At 46.4% G+C, this 15,902-nt stretch overlaps 2 protein-coding genes across 8 annotated transcripts in view; one reads left to right on the top strand and one right to left on the bottom strand.

Annotated features, from left to right (window-relative positions):
* Nucleotides 1–52: 52 nt before the first annotated feature.
* On the top strand, nucleotides 53–14,100 carry PHTF1 (putative homeodomain transcription factor 1). 6 transcript variants are annotated; one of them, XR_012766197.1, is made up of 18 exons: nucleotides 53–463; nucleotides 537–738; nucleotides 1,035–1,193; nucleotides 1,433–1,592; nucleotides 2,381–2,506; nucleotides 3,313–3,472; nucleotides 4,571–4,744; nucleotides 4,826–4,903; nucleotides 5,679–5,888; nucleotides 6,251–6,379; nucleotides 6,811–7,083; nucleotides 7,776–7,907; nucleotides 8,099–8,185; nucleotides 9,174–9,329; nucleotides 9,719–9,814; nucleotides 10,449–10,574; nucleotides 10,995–11,741; nucleotides 11,850–14,100. XR_012766197.1 is itself a non-coding variant. In XM_075442959.1 (18 exons), exons 1-18 carry the CDS (start codon nucleotides 419–421, stop codon nucleotides 11,013–11,015), a joined length of 2,154 nt encoding a protein of 717 aa, XP_075299074.1. In that variant the 5' UTR covers nucleotides 53–418; the 3' UTR covers nucleotides 11,016–14,100. The 6 variants fall into 6 exon arrangements, 5 of the variants coding, with proteins under 5 accessions (XP_075299074.1, XP_075299073.1, XP_075299076.1 ...); XM_075442959.1 differs by having other exon boundaries at nucleotides 537–593; nucleotides 669–738; nucleotides 1,538–1,592; nucleotides 10,995–14,100; XM_075442958.1 differs by having other exon boundaries at nucleotides 537–593; nucleotides 669–738; nucleotides 10,995–14,100.
* A 34-nt stretch (nucleotides 14,101–14,134) lies between these two features.
* The window catches only part of MAGI3 (membrane associated guanylate kinase, WW and PDZ domain containing 3), a 70,428-nt gene continuing 68,660 nt past the window's right edge, over nucleotides 14,135–15,902 (bottom strand). The window contains exon 21 of one of the 2 annotated variants that reach the window (XM_075442954.1): nucleotides 14,135–15,858. In XM_075442954.1, coding sequence (XP_075299069.1) covers nucleotides 14,765–15,858 — 1,094 coding nt within the window. In that variant the 3' untranslated portion in view covers nucleotides 14,135–14,764. The remainder of the gene's footprint in view (nucleotides 15,859–15,902) is intronic. The other variant, XM_075442955.1, reaches the window with a different exon arrangement.

Genomic DNA, 15,902 nt, shown 5'->3' with positions numbered 1-15,902 from the left:
CGGGACGCGCGGCCGCTCTGTCGCGAGCCCCTCTGCCGGCGGCCTGGCACGCGCCTCCCGCCGCCTGCGAGCGCGCGCCCCTTCCTTCCCGCCGGTGACCGGCAGCGCGCGCCCGGGGCCGCCTGCGCGCCAGCGCCCATCTGTTCAGCCGTTTCTGTGTAAAATAGCCCCACGGAATGCAGAGATGTTTTTTTCCTGTAAAGTATTTTTTTAATAAACAAAGTCTGATTTTGTCCTTTACCGCCTGGTTGCTTCTTTCCGCTCCGGAGCCGCGGGGGCGGAGCCGGGCTCGGCGCTCTCCTAGCGCTGCCTGGCCGGGGCGGGGGCAGGCGGAGGCAGTCGAGCACCGGGCTGGCGGCGGTCTCCAGGGTAACAGCGGCCGGGGCCGGTACCGGGGCCGGGCCGCCCCGCGCGCCCCATGGCCTCCCGCGACAGCGACGCCATCTCCTGGTACCAGAAGAAGGTGAGTGCGGCGCGGGCGGGCGCGGGGCCCGGGGCACGGGGCCCGGCTCGCGCTCAGCCTCCTTTCCTTCCAGGTCGGGGCCTACGACCAGCAGATATGGGAGAAGTCCGTCGAGCAGACCGAGATGAAGGTAACGGCGCGGCCGGGCGCTCCCGCGGGCCCCGTTCCCCTCGCCTCTGACGGGCCTTTGTTTTCGGGCCCGCAGGCCTTCCGAAGCAAGCCGAAGAAGAAGGGCCACATCCAGCCGGACCTGATCGACGTGGATCTGATCCGAGGTGAGCGGGGCCGGGGCCGGGCTTCTGTCCTGAGCCGCGCGGCAGCTGCCCGGAGCCCGAGTCCTGCGGCTCCCCGGCGGCCGCAGCCCTCGCTGCCGGCCCCGGCGCGGCAGGAGCTCGGGGAGTCTAGGCGGGGGCTGCTGCGGGGTGCGCCCGTCCCGGGCCCCGGGCGCGGCTGCTGTCGCCCTCCTGCACCGCAGCGTGCGGCGGGGTTTGGTCTTGGCCAGAGAGCAGGTCGTAAGTAAGGAAATTCTGGCAATTCACAGTTAACGACTTGTTTTTCCTTTAATTCCAAGGCTCTACGTTTGCCAAAGCCAAGCCTGAAATTCCCTGGACATCGCTAACTCGGAAGGGAATTGTGAGAGTTGTGTTTTTTCCATTATTCAGCCAGTGGTGGATACAGGTTACTTCCCAGCGCATTTTTATGTGGCTCCTGGTGCTCTACGTTATGCAAGGTGAGGGGTGCTAGCAGGCTGTGCCACAATCCTGTTTCCGCAAGGAACGTGACATCATTTTGTAGCCCATAACCTAAAGCATAAGGATCCTGTCTGAAAGCTACTTGGTGTAGATTTCAAGATGTGAGGCACTGGTGTTTGCAGAAATCATAGAACAGAGTAAAAAAAAAAATAGCGAAGACAGAAAAAGGGGACTCTGCTCTTGATTTTTGTATTTGATACTATTTTGTCCTTTTCAGTTATAGCAGTTGTGTTGTATTTCGTGGTGCCTGTTGTGAATGCGAGTGAAGTCATGGGGCCAATGTGCCTTATGTTACTGATGGGAACTGTTCACTGTCAAATAGTGTCCACCCAGATCAGCAAACCGTCGGCAAACAACGGGCTCGGCAGGCGGAGGAGGTGAGTGGGGTAATGGGTTCGTTTGTTGGCATCAAAGCATGTGATGGATTGCTCATGGTGGAAGTTAATGGGCAAATCTCTTCTATTTTTGTGTAAATATATTATTTAACCATAAGTATGAAAATTAGTGTTTTCTGTCTTGCTTGTAATCTGCTCGTAACCAAGACAGAAGCTGCAAGTTTACCAGGCTGTGAGAGGTCTGGTTTAGTGGTCAGCTGGGCCTTCTGCCATCGCTTTCCAGCACAGCCTCTTTCTGTGGGCAGAGGAGGGCATTCTGCACAGAAAGGCATCGCCGTGGTGTTGCAAACCCGTCTGGTGTCCTGCTTTTGCATTAACTGTGGGGAGTTGCTGGTGTGTGTTGGGATGACGGGGATGGCTGTGGTGGATTCGGTGCTGGCAATTTGTTGGTGCACATGGGAGATGTCACGGTCCATCTGCTAGGTGTTTCAGCGTTAGGTATCTGACCCAGTTTAAACACTGATGTAATACATTTGAACGCAGGATGATGGATGTGGAAGGAACTTTGCCCCCATGAGATTTCTGCAACAAAGATTTTGTCTGTTGCATCCTATGCTGATGATGATGTGATATGCTGATGTCCTGTGGGCATATGCATAACTTCTGTTAATCCAAATAAAATTTATTTTATTTGGAAATAAGCATTCTGTCTGCATGACTTAAGGAAAATAGCATCTCTAAAAAACTGTTCAAATCTGACTCAGATCTTCTAAGAAAGACCTAAAAGCAGCTTGCTATGCAAATTTAATTCTCCTTTTTTTAAAAATCAGGAAGTTACGCAAATCTGTGGGTGTGGATGGGAACAGTTGGTCTTCTCCTGACAAAAACAGTAAAGAAGAGCAGTCTGAATCTGCATCCGTTCTTAAGAATTTATTTAGTGTGCTTTTCCGAAGGAGGTATGTGATCTTCACTGGGCTCGTGTTTGTAATGACATTGTGAATAATCTGATATCTGGAAAATGAAGACAGAATGTATGCTGTCACTGACATCCCCAAAGTCTGCCGGTTAGTTTCTTTTGAACTAAAAGCACTCTTGGTATTGTAAGAGGCTGATTCCTCATGGCTTTTTAGTATGTTCTTATTAGGAGATCATACCATATCTCACAGTATAGCTAAAACTGGGCGTCAAATGCATTGCAGAAGGTGGCAGGGCTTATTTTTGTCAGATGAGTGACCTTTCTTGAATGTGTGTGCTCAAATTATGTCGCTGTTCTACCTGATTTCCAGAAGCAATTGTGCCTTCTAGTTTAAGTTGCTTGAATAGTCATCCTGCTTTACCACCTTACTTTTTCTAAAAGTTACTCGAGGAAAAGGAGGATAGATTGTTTGGGATAATATTTCATTGTCTTCTGCTGTTTTCTCAGGTGAGTTTCGTGATGAGTTTTTAACTGACAGGTCCCTTCTGTTGATGAGGACTTGTTCTCTCAATTGCTCTTAGCTATGTTTTCCAAAACAATAAGAAAAATTGTCTCTCTTGTTTTAGAAGTTTTAAGATACTATTAGAGTTGCAAAAGGACTGTGAAAGTGAGTGTGAAGCAGATATAAGTCTCTTCAGCAGAACCAGGACACAAAGAGCCTGTCAGCAGAAGAAAATTATGTATTCCCTTAGCTATATTGTTTAATGTTGTGCCTGTGTGGCAAGTGAAAGAGACTGTGATGTTTTCCTCTGACATAAAAGCATTTAATTGTATTTCCTCTCATAGGATTAGAAGAGTAAAGTTGGTATCTGAGAAAGGGACTGAGACAGAAAATGGTGTGAATGCTGTGAATAATGGCATTAAGCACAGACATGCCAGATCTGAATACAGGCTGTTGCACTTCAAAGAGAAAAATAAACTTTCCGATGGGGAAAAGAGCCATCAGGTACTGGCAGGGACGATCCATCTGAAGTCAATTCCATCCAACTGACATACAATTTCAGTGTGTTCTGTATATACCCAAAAGTTTGTTGATGCTTAACTGTATGGTTTGATCTAATACAAGATACTCCCTTCTACTAATCTGTGCTTTCATATAGGAAAGCTAAAAACCCTTTCTACTTCTTGACTGAAGAGCTGACATGGTGCTGATACTTTACTGTCTGCATCTTTTCAACTGTTACAATAGTCAAATATGTCAGTCATGGACAGTCCTGGAAAATGTCTCTTCTACCAAAGCGCTCGTTTAGTTTTAGAGACTGATCACAAGATGTTCAGTTAAGGAAGACTGCTGATAATGGTTAAAAATAAATAAATCAGCAGTTTTCCAAAGCAGTTCTATAAAATAATTTGCCTTGCGAACAGTTCCTCACAATATCCTCCCAGAAGGGAGGCAGGAACGTAAAGACTGAAACATCCCTTGGGGAGAGAAAGACAGCATTAAGGCATCATGACCTCTGTTGAAATCTCTAAAACAAAGCTTTGTGGAGTAACTTTTGAGGCTCCTCTGGGTCGGTTAAGGTGTTAACTCCCACATGAAGAACTTGGATTAGAATCTGTGCAGAACAGCGTAGTACTGTGCCATCCCAACTCCTCTGTTTGTTGGCATTTGGAGAAGAGCAGAGCTAGGTGTAGTGGGACGCATCTCATGGTTTCGGATCTGCTAGCCACCAGCTTGTAGATACATCTGTTCTCCCAGGCTTAAGGTTGCTGGTGAGATGTAGCCAAGCGCTGCTGCTGGCTCTTCCTCTTCCTGCCCTGCCCCAGATCCCACTCCGCCTCACCCAAGATTCCCTCTCATTACCTCTGTGGTAAGGCAAGGGCCGGGGTAAAGGGTTAGAACTGGTGATGCCTCTGTGATGCCAAGTTGGGTTCTGTTTCTGCATGTTCTGTGGGCATCATCTGCTGCTGGCTTCTGCCGGTGATTAGAGGTTGCTGTGTGTACCAGTGTAGCAGCAGCACTGGCTTTGAGCCTTTGGTTTGATGCAGTTCAGGCTGGTCCTCTGTTGGTGCCTTAGTCTTATTTTGACTGCTGTCTTTCTAGGACGACTGCACCAACAGAGGTGGTGTTTCTGATGAGCTTTCGAGTGAGGAGGATGCTGAAGCAATGGCACAAAGGATCTTGTTACGCCAGAATGTAGAAGGGGCTTCCAGTGACAATAGCTATGAAGAGAAGAAAAAGAGGCCTCTTGTTTCCCTGAACCAGGCTGTCTCACAGGTACTCATGCTGAAGTTACGCCGTTTTCCACACAACTTTTTTGCTATGGGTAATGAGCTGGTTTTCCTTTGTTTTTGGCAGGTGAAGCAAGCCCTGAAAGGTGCCAGAGACTCTGATAGTGTTGTGGAATCTGAACTAGAATCCACATTACATAGTCAGGTATGGTCATAAATTCAGGAGACAGAGCTTTACTGAGCCTGGCCAGTGCAGGGTCATCCTCCCCGTCAGAACAGACCTTTATTAAATGACAGTGCTTCAGGTACAAGGTGTGGCCTCCCTCCCTGCTTGTGTGCAGCTCTGAACTTTGCTCACAGTTGTGAGCATACAACAAACAAACAACAAATCACCCTCTTGGCAGCGTGGTATGGCCCAAGCTGCCTCTCATTGCTTGTGTCGAATTGCTACAATTGCTCCTGAGGTTTGGGAGGTAGCACTGTGTTGTAGCTTTTATGCTAATAAATATTGATTTTAAATGAAGAAATTATTTTGTGATACGTACTCATTCACTTTGTTACTTTATCTTGCTCCTTGCCACTCCCTCCACCTGAAAATAAGATAGAAATAAAATACATGCATATCAAATAATAAATATAAAAATGTATAAATAAATATAGAAGGTAAATGAAATCTTAAAATAGATTATGCAAAATTCAGAAAACTGTTGCATTAGAATGATTAAGTCAATTTTTATTTTGTAAAGTTGGGAATAGAGGTGGGGAACTAATGGTTTCCGTGTGACTTCCCGTGTAGAAATGGTGGTTGCAAAAACTATCCATGAGTAATATTATCTTTACCAGTTTGCATCAGGTGGGTGTGAGCGGGAGTCCTCAGCTGCCCCGGGAAGCTGATCCAGCCGATGGCTGGGGAGGAGGAGGAGGAGGTTGTTCTGCACATTGCCTGTGAGGCTGTGCTGTGTACATTTTGCTCTTCAAAGGACTCGAGGTCCTGCATCAGTGTGGGATCCCGGAGCTGTAGTGTGACCCGGAGAGACTCGGAAAGCACTCGCCATGACTCTGAGACCGAAGACATGCTTTGGGACGATCTGCTTCACGGGCCAGAGTGTCGGTCGTCCTGCACCAGCGACAGTGAGGAAATGACTGTGAGAGGCATCAGGCGGGATCTGAAGGAAGATGTTTTCCAGCAGGTTTGTGGATTTGTGTCCAGTAGCTGAGAATACTACGAAGGGTTCCTGCCCCCGTCTGCCCAAATAGTAGGAAAGGCACGTCTGAATGCTGCTGGTATCATGTGAGCAGCCTAATGCTGGGTGAGCCCATCTGTCAACCGCGCTAATCACCCGGGAGCCTGCAGTGGTCTAAATAGTATCAGTGATCCACTCCCTCCTCCCACCGGTATTGTCTGGACCACTGCTACTCCCAAAACAAGGTATTTCACCCAAAGACAGATTTGGAATCCCCCCTTGACCTGTGTACTTTCTAGGAAAAAGCATTATTTAATAGTGGGACAGAAATAGATGATGCACCTTTTGCATTCTTTTCTCTTTTATAGAACCATTTGTTTTGGCTGCAGAATACAAGTCCGGCATCTGCTAAAGTGAGCGCACTGATCTGGGAAGGGAATGACTGTAAGAAGGTGGACATGTCCGTGCTGGAGATCAGCGGGATTATCATGAGCAGGGTAAGAAGGCTGTAAGGCATTGCAGCCTCTCTCCCTCACGCTTTAAAAAACAACCAAAAAACCTGAAAACAGCTATAGATGCAAATATGAAGTGCAGTATAAAGTTGGTCCCTCCTCAACTGCGAATACAGTTGTCCCAAACGTTCTTACTTAAAAATTGCATTGACCAAAATTTAGGAGGTCCTGTTGAAGACTGGCGAGTGCCGATTATTGTTGGCTGTGGCTCTGCAGTGTGTGCAAGGTGGTGGTTTTATTATTTATTGACTGATTATTGTTGGTTTTGGACTGAAATGGGTGGAATTACTTTAGGTTATGTCCTTTGAAGGGAAAGGGAACTGAATGCTTGATTGAAGTAATGCTGCTACAACAGCATGCCTTTTCCTTAGTGCAAAAACCCAGGCAATCATCCTATTTTTGTTCCTGCTTGCCAGGTTAATGCCTACCAGCAAGGAGTGGGGTATCAAATGCTGGGAAACATCACCACCATTGGATTAGCATTCCTGCCATTCCTCTACAGACTCTTCCGCACAGATAACCTGGAGCAGTTCTGCTCAATTTCTCTAAAGGAGCTTCTGCACATCTTTTGTGGAGCACCTGCTAGTACCCCTGTCGTTCTTTTGTCTGCAATCAACTTCCTTGAAAGACTTTGCTTAACCTGGATGTTCTTCTTCATGATGTGTGTTGCTGAGAGAACGTACAAACAGGTAGGTGTCAAGGTGCTGTTGCCTTTCGTGAGCTCTGGGCATGTGTTCTTCCAAAACCATGCTGCCCATCACAGAAGACGCTGGCAAGACAAGTATGTCTCAGCAAGGGAAGTGTCAAAGCTGGTAAGATGGCCAAGAAGTTTAGGTGGGGGAGTCTGGGAAGACTCCTGTTCATCAGTCAGAAACCTGAACCTGTCAGTGCCCTTCCTGACCCCTGCGCTCCCCTCTTGCCCTGCCCCAAAGGGAAAAGTAACCTTTTGACATCTTGACATGGCACTCTGCGTGGAAGTGAACGCTTCACCACAGAGCTGTCTGGGAAGGAGAACAAGCCTGCCTGGCTGGCCTGCTGGGAGATGGCACCAAGCATGGGCTGCATCCCAGTCAGCCCGCTGACGGCCGTGGGCAGTAGCGTTGCCAGCGTGGCCGTAGGTGCTGCCTGGGAGGCAGGCTGGTGCTGGTTGCCATTTTAGCTGGAGCTCAGTGGCTGATCGTGCACAGCCCCCACCGCTCTACCCCTGCCAGACCCAAGGTGACTGCTGTTACCCGAGAGGTCATGCACCAGGGTCCCCGGCTGGGCTTCCCCAGTGTGCCCCAAGGCGACCCTTTTCTGCCAGTTAGCACTAAGCAATCCCAAACAGTCATTTTTGGTTTAGGCTAATTTATGTTTGTGTGTGTATGTTTTTAATTTGCAGAGGTTTTTGTTTGCCAAGCTTTTTAGTCACATTACATCTGCTCGGAAAGCCAGGAAGTACGAAATTCCTCACTTTAGACTCAAGAAGGTAGAAAACATTAAGATCTGGTTGTCTCTTCGTTCCTATCTAAAGGTGAGCTCTGATCCCAGATTTATTATCACAGAGGGTGTAACCAAGTCTCTAGGTACGTCTGCTTTTCCTCATTGCTGTCTGGCACCATGGGCAGCTCTGCCTGAATCGTTAAAAATTATTGCTGTTTGTGGTGAGCCCTGACTTCATGGCTCTGCCTGCTTAGACCTAATCCAGTGTCTTTGTTCCCGCAGAGGCGAGGCCCTCAGCGATCCGTGGACGTTGTCGTATCGTCAGTCTTTTTACTGGCTCTTTCCATTGCGTTTATATGCTGCGCCCAGGTGAGATTTTGACTTTTTTTTTTAAAAAAAGAAGTAGGGAGGAAGAACCCCAAACTACTGAAGGCTTTTCTTGTGCCAGCCTACAAAGTGCTTGAACTGTAGCTGTTTGTCTCCAAAGTAATATGGAGTGTTTGTCATTTTTTAAAAGCTTTGTAATGTTTAGTTGGTAACAGATACTCATTCTCTATGTTTGCACAGCGTAGGCTGGGTTTTTATAATCATCAGGAAAATGTCAGGACATTGTGCACAAAATCCTAAGGGAGGGACTTTCTGCCCAAGTACCTCAAGTGTTCACAGGACGTTTTATTTAGGAGGGCTGACTGCAGCACCCTCTTTAACCCCTGCTGCTGAAAAGCAGGTCAATCACTATTACTTACACCTTTTAATGCTCCACTAAACCTCTGTTGCAGCAAGCAGTGTCAATGCTGGAGCTGTTTTCTTGGTTTCTTTGGTTTTGGCACGAGATTCATGACAGCGTGTAGGCAGGTTCTCGATACCATCCGTGAAGAGGCCGCTGCAGTAGCAGTAAGACTGATGATGTGTAGATACCGACTCTCACTGCTGTCATTGCTTTTGCAAGCTGCAGGTTTCTGGAGGAAGCAGTGGCACTCACCGCTGCGTGGTCACAGGCCTGACGAGTACCTGCTGGGGAAGGCAGACTCGGCTTAGCCTGGCTGGGGGGGCTCTGAGGCTACCAGTGGGATGAGCACACGGGAAAGAAAGGCACTTTGGTGCCTGTTAATTGGAAAGAGGGAGGAAAGAGAAAGAACAAGCGTCCTTTTCTAAGCGGAAAGAAAAAAAAAATCAAATTTCAAGCTAAAGCCAGGTTAGAAACAAGACCTTTTACTTTAATCTAGTCACGTGAACGAATTACACTTCAAGGGAAAAACTGTTCGAGGAGGAGTGAAGGCAGTGCTTTTGCACCTTCCCAAGGACAGACATGTTACTTGTCATTGACATGGCTGGGTTGTTTTTTTTTTCAATACAGGTTCTTAAGGGTCACAAAACATTTCTGAATGCAGCCTACAACTGGGAGTTCCTAATCTGGGAGGCAGCACTTCTTCTCTTTTTACTACGTCTGGCATCTTTGGGCTCGGAAACCAACAAGAAATACAGTAATATTTCAATCTTGCTCACTGAGCAGGTATCTCCATTTAGCTTATTCTCCCTTTGGCTTTGTGGCTTGTGTGGATATAACTGCTGCGTTTCAAACCAGCTTTAAAAATGCTGGAATCAAATTTTAAAATTTAGAAGTCAACCCTTATGCTGGACAGACGGCAATAAAACACTGTACAGCTGGGGAGGGACAAGCCACTAAACATTTGGACAGACTCAAATTCTAAAATTTTAGATTATTTCCCTCTCTGGGTTAGCATGTTAGCCACGTCAGTCACTGCCAAATTGCTGTCTGTGGATGCATCACTCCTTCAGGAGTGACAGCAGACTGCAACAAATGACGCTCATTTCCCGTAGAAATTAGTTGGGGGCTAGTGCTGGAATATCAACATCTGGTCTGTAACATCTCTGTCACAGATAAACTTATACCTGAAGATGGAGAAGAAGCCAAACAAGAAAGAACAGCTGTCTCTAGTGAACAATGTCTTGAAACTATCTACAAAGCTGCTGAAGGTAAGCTACTCTCCCTAAAACCATACAGTCGCTAAGCTTTATGGAAGCAATGACTAATGACAGTGGCTGTGTTTTTGCTCTTCCCATTTCTCTTGTCTCCTGTTAGCTGCGCAAAAGGAGTTTTTCTGTGCTTCTGGAGCCATGGCATAAGACCAAGCAATACCAGAGCGGTGTGTGTAATTAGTGCTGTGCTTACTATGATTTGAAGTGAGAGGAGACGAACACAGCACATCTCCTCACTGCCTGAATCTCACTCTCTTTCAACTGCTTCAACTGACACTTGTTGACAGTAGCAGAGTAGATACTTGGCAAAGAGCAGTCCTAGTGTAAGAGCCACATAAATTAGGCTAGACAAATTCTGCAGCCTGTTGTGTCAAGCTCTTGTTATGCAGGCAGTGCTGCTACAAAGGTGACTCTCCAGATTCAGCGTGGCTGTTTGTTAGTGAACAGCATTGAGCTGGGAGGCCTGAAATAGAGAGGGGGAATTTCTGTCCATCGATTTAAGGAAGGATACAGAGGCAATGCATGGTTAGAAAATTCTGCCAGAGAGCCAGTATTAAGCTAAAAGTCAAGAGGATTAATTGCTTGGGGTATGGACGAATGCTAACAGACTTCTTTCTTCCTTTCACTGCAGGAGTTAGATACTCCATTTAGGCTGTATGGACTGACCATGAATCCATTAATCTACAACATAACACGAGTTGTCATACTCTCTGCTGTCTCCGGTGTTATAAGTGATCTTCTAGGATTCAATATCAGAGTAAGTGTAACCCCCACACAAGGTAACAGGCAGCGTCTCGTGTGGTCACTCGTGTACCGCTGCCAGGTCCTCCCACCCAGGCAGAAAGGTGGTGGGTCTGCACAAGGCTCCCTCGACACGGCAGCTCGGAGGACAGACCTCCCTGAGTGAACCTCTGTCTCCCTGAGCTAGCCCTGGGGGGGAAGGACAGGGCTGACAAATTTCAGCCCTGCTCAGGTCTTCGGTGCCCACGTAAAGCCGTTGGTCAGAATTCTGGGTCTCTCCCTTCAGAACCCTCCTGTGGCTCACGCTTAAACTGGAGCTTGCTGAGCAGAGCATTCAGCACAGGGTAGGCAAAGGAGACCGAGGTTTACCTGCAGGTGAAAAGCGTTCAGACTTAGGGCTCTCAGACCAATGCTCACTCTCAGTATCTCTTTTCAGTTATGGAAAATTAAACCGTGAACTGACCAAACATCAGCAGTCAGCCCTCTCCACCAGAAAGACCAGAGAAGATAACCAACAGCATGGGCAAAAAGCAGAGATGCTCTCAAACTATGGAAATCTGTAATTACGATTTTTGAAACAGGTTCTCGGTGTACGTATCGAAAGTTCTGCCTCTGCTTTACTGTTCTACAACATACAGAATAAACTGGTCTAAGGAGTGAAGTCATCCCCTGGCACGGACGCACAGCAAAAGAGCGTTAATGGGGCAAAGACCGGTGGCTGGCATTGAATGCAGCAGGAATGGTGCACAGACAGCGCGGGACATCGAACGCCAAAAGCCATGCGAGATCTCCTGTGGGGGGTCACCGATGACTGCTACGGGTGCCTTGTTCCTGCCAGATCGGAGCCCTGTGCACACGACAGGTGAAGTCAGCCCTCCTGGTTCAGTCAGCATCGCCCCTTTGCAGAGAGCTCAGGCGCTACACCGGAGTCTTTCAATTTGTGCATCCTCCTTCAGAGCTCTGCTCAGACTGGTAATGCTGAGACGCGTTTATCTGAACGTGCTGAAGAGTATTTCTCGTCTTAAAAGCGCTGTGCTCGAGGCCTTGGCTCTATCCTGAACTACCGCAGGATGGGGCGGTGACATTTGCTCGGCAGAAGATGAATTCTGCCCCAGTGCCGACAGGGAAGCAACAGAGCAGCTTCGCGCTGGTTGGCTCGCACTGGGTCTTCTGCAAATACATGGTGAGCATTTTTTGAAAACGTTACTTGCATGAGAACGACCTTGCACCACAAACTACAAGTAAAGCATTTTACCAACTAGAGAACATTTTGCTGTGTTCCCTGCAACAGCTCGGTTACGCTCCGCCCTGGCGTCTCTTTTTCTGACACCCAGCGTTGCCGCGTGGGGTGAAGCTGCTGCAGCGCGGCCTGCACCCGTGCCTGACACTGGCGTGCCCGAGGAGGACATCTGGGGTGAGAACCAGCGCCGTGGAGGAGACGCGGCAAAGACTTCTGCACCCAAAAGCAATGTTTAGAAAGGGCATAGGAGAGAAACAGAATGTTTTAAAAACATCTGTTAAATTACATTTTCCTTAACTGACTCTACTATCGTCTATTTATTAGTAAAGAAAAAAGCAAAAATTGAGGAACTTTTCATAGCTTCCTTCTTTCACATAAGGGGTAAGATGGCATAAGAATTTCTGGTAGTAAATTGTTTACAGCTCTTTTCTGTACAAGGAAGAGTTGCCAGATGTAAAAGGAGATGACAATTTTATATATCAAAATGTACAAATAAATCTACAGTACAAGTATTTCATCATTAACAACTGTTTCTACCTGACTTGATGTTTTTTAGAATACCTTTGTTGAACATTATTACTTGAACAGGGAGCCAAGTAATAAACTGCATTTGTTTTCCAGAAGAGTATTACGTTTGTGGGTAAAACCTGGGCCACAGATGTAGCTGTTCAAAGTATCACACCCCTGAAAGTCCACAAAGGCTCTATTTTATACAGTGCAGAACCCACAGGCCATGAAGTGGAGTTTCTTTTTAATATCTATATAAAAAATAATGAGCGATTTACAGGTCTCTCTCTAGTCAGAACCTCAGAAGTATGTATAAAGGTGCTGTACAATATATAAACATTTACACCCAGTACATCCATACATTGCTTAGCATTCCAAGGCCACACTGCTACGTCATCTGATACAGTCAGTACAGGTACAGGTTCTACGGAAGGAGAAATCACACACAGGTAAGACACTAAATCAGGTCACATTAACATATAGAAAAAATATAGGGGTCGCTGATGACAAGGAAATAATTTCAGTGGCGCTAATTCATCTTTGTATTCAACGTCTGAATTTGTTACTGTACTCAGTGGTGAGGGCAAGTGCATACAACGCAACACAAAACAGAATCTCTTGGTAAGAATACATGGTTAATATCTACACAGGCTACTTCAAAGTATTAAATAATTTCACAGTCATACTCCACAACATGGAGTATTTGTACGTGTTATGCTACACAGCAAATCTCAATGGATCATCCAATGTCAAGCAGCAGAGCACAGTTCAGATCTGCTTTAAAGCCTACTTAATTTTCAAAGTCTTTGTTTGAAAAGCTGTTTGAGTAGTCCTCTGTACTTCTAAAGAATTCAGCTCGGAACTGATTCACTCTGCTTCATTAAGCTTTAAAAATATTCACTGTTTCAAAGCCAAAACGAGATAGTCACTCATTCACTTTCAAATTGTATGAGTCTGAATTTAAACACAAGTAAATCTTGACCTTTTGCACTTTCTCCTTCTGCAAACTGGACCAGCGGGCTCCTTTTACTACCCTGCAGCCATTAAAAACCTAACATGTCAAGAAATGAATCTCAGACTGGTTTGGGCTGGGAGGGACCATATAGACCCTCCAGTTCCACCCCCCGCCCTGGGCAGGGACCCCTTCCACCAGCCCGGGGTGCTCCCAGCCCCGTCCTGGACACTGCTGGGGAGGGGGCAGCCACAGCTGCTCTGGGCAGCAGGGGCCTCACCCGCTATCATCATCTCTACATCATCACTAAAACGGTGAGGAAAACAAACCCCTTCAATTTATGCAGCCTGCTGTTGGTACAGCCGTAGGGCTGATGTTTCAGCAGATTCTGGTGGCAACATTCCTCTTTCTAAAGGACGTATTCTAGCCCAAGCAAGAGACAGGAGGTCTCCTGCACCCTGTGTGTCACCTGTCAGCTCTTGGAACAGATCACACACTCCAAGTAAAATATGGGAGACTTATAGAATACACAGGCAAGAGCTTTGTTTAGGAAGCTAGTGTGGCAGTTGGTTCAGTCCTAAAGGTCAGTGTTATCTCTACAGAGGGAAAAAATCCAACTCCTAACTAGCTTTAAATAATTAAAGATGGGACGTCAGCGTACAGCACCACAATGAGGCTGAAAGGACGTGCACCCACTGCTTGTGGTGACAACGCGTGGGATGAGACAGTGCCGCACGGGAAACCAAAGGAATGAGGTTACTTAAGAACCCAGAATCCTCTCTTTTCAAGACAGATGTTTGTGAACAGTTGTGATAAGCATTCTTATGAATCAATAAAGCAATTTTGCTGTGTTCATAAAAAGCAAAATTACAAAATATTGATTATGTCAAATATAATTTTTATGTACACGATTTTGTATTACGTATAAAAATTTAAGAAAATACATCAATTGAACAGCATCAGTGGCTCATTTGCTGCCCTAGAACTGATAGAACCAACTCACCCACGCTCTTACTGAACCAGTAAGAACCATGTGCGTGTATTTCCTTATGTAAACATGCAACATGCTCGGGAGAAAATACCCATTTCAAACCAAACCTTGCCTTTTCTGTGACTGGAATACATACGAGAAGGATTAGATTGACTGGATACAGTAGATCACTTGGCACAAGAACAAGAAGTGAGTGATGATCACACTGGCAGTATAGGCATTAAATAATTTTGTTCAGAAACTCACAATACTATCTGAGAAAGCCGCAGCAGTGCAACGTTGAGAGCAGCAGAACACCGCCTTCAAAAGGACAAGGGGACAGCAGCTTATGGAAGAGTTTCATTCAAGCAATCCAAAAGGTCCTTCATGCAGCTTAAGATAATTTAACAACAAATCAAATACTTTCCACCCTCTAACCAGTTTCTGGAAAAAAATGACAACTTTGTGAAAAAAACAATGCTTTTAAACGACCATTATTAGAAACTTGATTAAAACATGTTCTAAAAAAAGCATCAGTCAAACCCGTTTTTCAGCCACGCCTGCTGTTTGGGTGACTTTACATGCGCTTGGTACCCTCCAAGGTCCAGGAGTTATCGGTGTTTTCTTGACGGGAGAACTATTCTCAGATTTGGAAATCCCATCATCTTTGGTTTCATTGGGCAGCTCCACGTGTCTCTCTCCGTGTTGTCTGTTCAGTGTAGCAGTCTCCTGTGTTTCTAGCCACCTTTGTTTCTCCATGGAAAGCAGTGAAATATTGGAAAGACTGGAAGCTTTGAATCTGCTGGAACTTGGCTCTCCAGAGGCTGACTTCTTTATTTTTTTGTCTTCAGATGTGTTTCTCCTCGAGTCACTGAATGGAAGAGTATTCTCACCAAATGCTGCATATCGTCGCTCCGGAGACCACCCTGCCGTCCTTCCAGAAGCTTTCTGCTTCGTGTCTTTCCTGGTGACTCCTGTTTTACCATTTCCACCTTTCAACTGCTCAACAGCTGTCTTGTCGCCACCAGTTGTTCTGTCTTGATATTCTTGTAACCTGCCTACCGTTTCTACTTTTCCTTGCATACTGAGATGCTTTTGGGGACTGGCAGAACCTCCTTTATTTCCACTGGAATACTCTTTTTTGTTACTGCTGTTCATCCCTATTTCTGTGGTTTTACTCTCACTCCTTCTGGAACTGTCAGATTTACGTGAGAGATCGCGGTAGGTTTTTTCAGGATCTCCTTTTCTGGGGCTGTGGAATCCCGTGTGAGCGTGCCCCTCAGCAGCCCCTAACTTCTCTGGACTTGCAGATCGGTCTCTGCTGGTCCCTACTTCCAAACTACCTTTTGTGATTTCCAACCCAGGACTGGAGGGACATTCCCATCTGTTCTTCGTTCTCTGGGGAGAAGACTGAGGCTTCATCTCAAACTGGTTGTCAGTTAAAGTGCTTATCTTTTCAGGCACAGTGTTCTTTGCTTGTTCCAGTTTCTCAGACAGCTGAACCCTTGTTAAAGCTTCTCCTGGTACTGGTAAATAACACACTTCAGATGGGGAAGCAGAATGTGAAGATGATTGTGACTGTTCTTCATGTATTACATTTGACGAAGATGGATTATAACTATCCCAATCACCTGGAAGTGAACAGTGAGAGGTTTGACTAATGACTACAAAGCAA

Source organism: Opisthocomus hoazin, chromosome 25, assembly GCF_030867145.1.
Source record: "Opisthocomus hoazin isolate bOpiHoa1 chromosome 25, bOpiHoa1.hap1, whole genome shotgun sequence".
NCBI lineage: Eukaryota > Metazoa > Chordata > Aves > Opisthocomiformes > Opisthocomidae > Opisthocomus > Opisthocomus hoazin.
The sequence above is the reverse complement of the archived record's forward strand: the minus strand, read 5'-3'. Positions and strand labels throughout refer to the sequence as shown.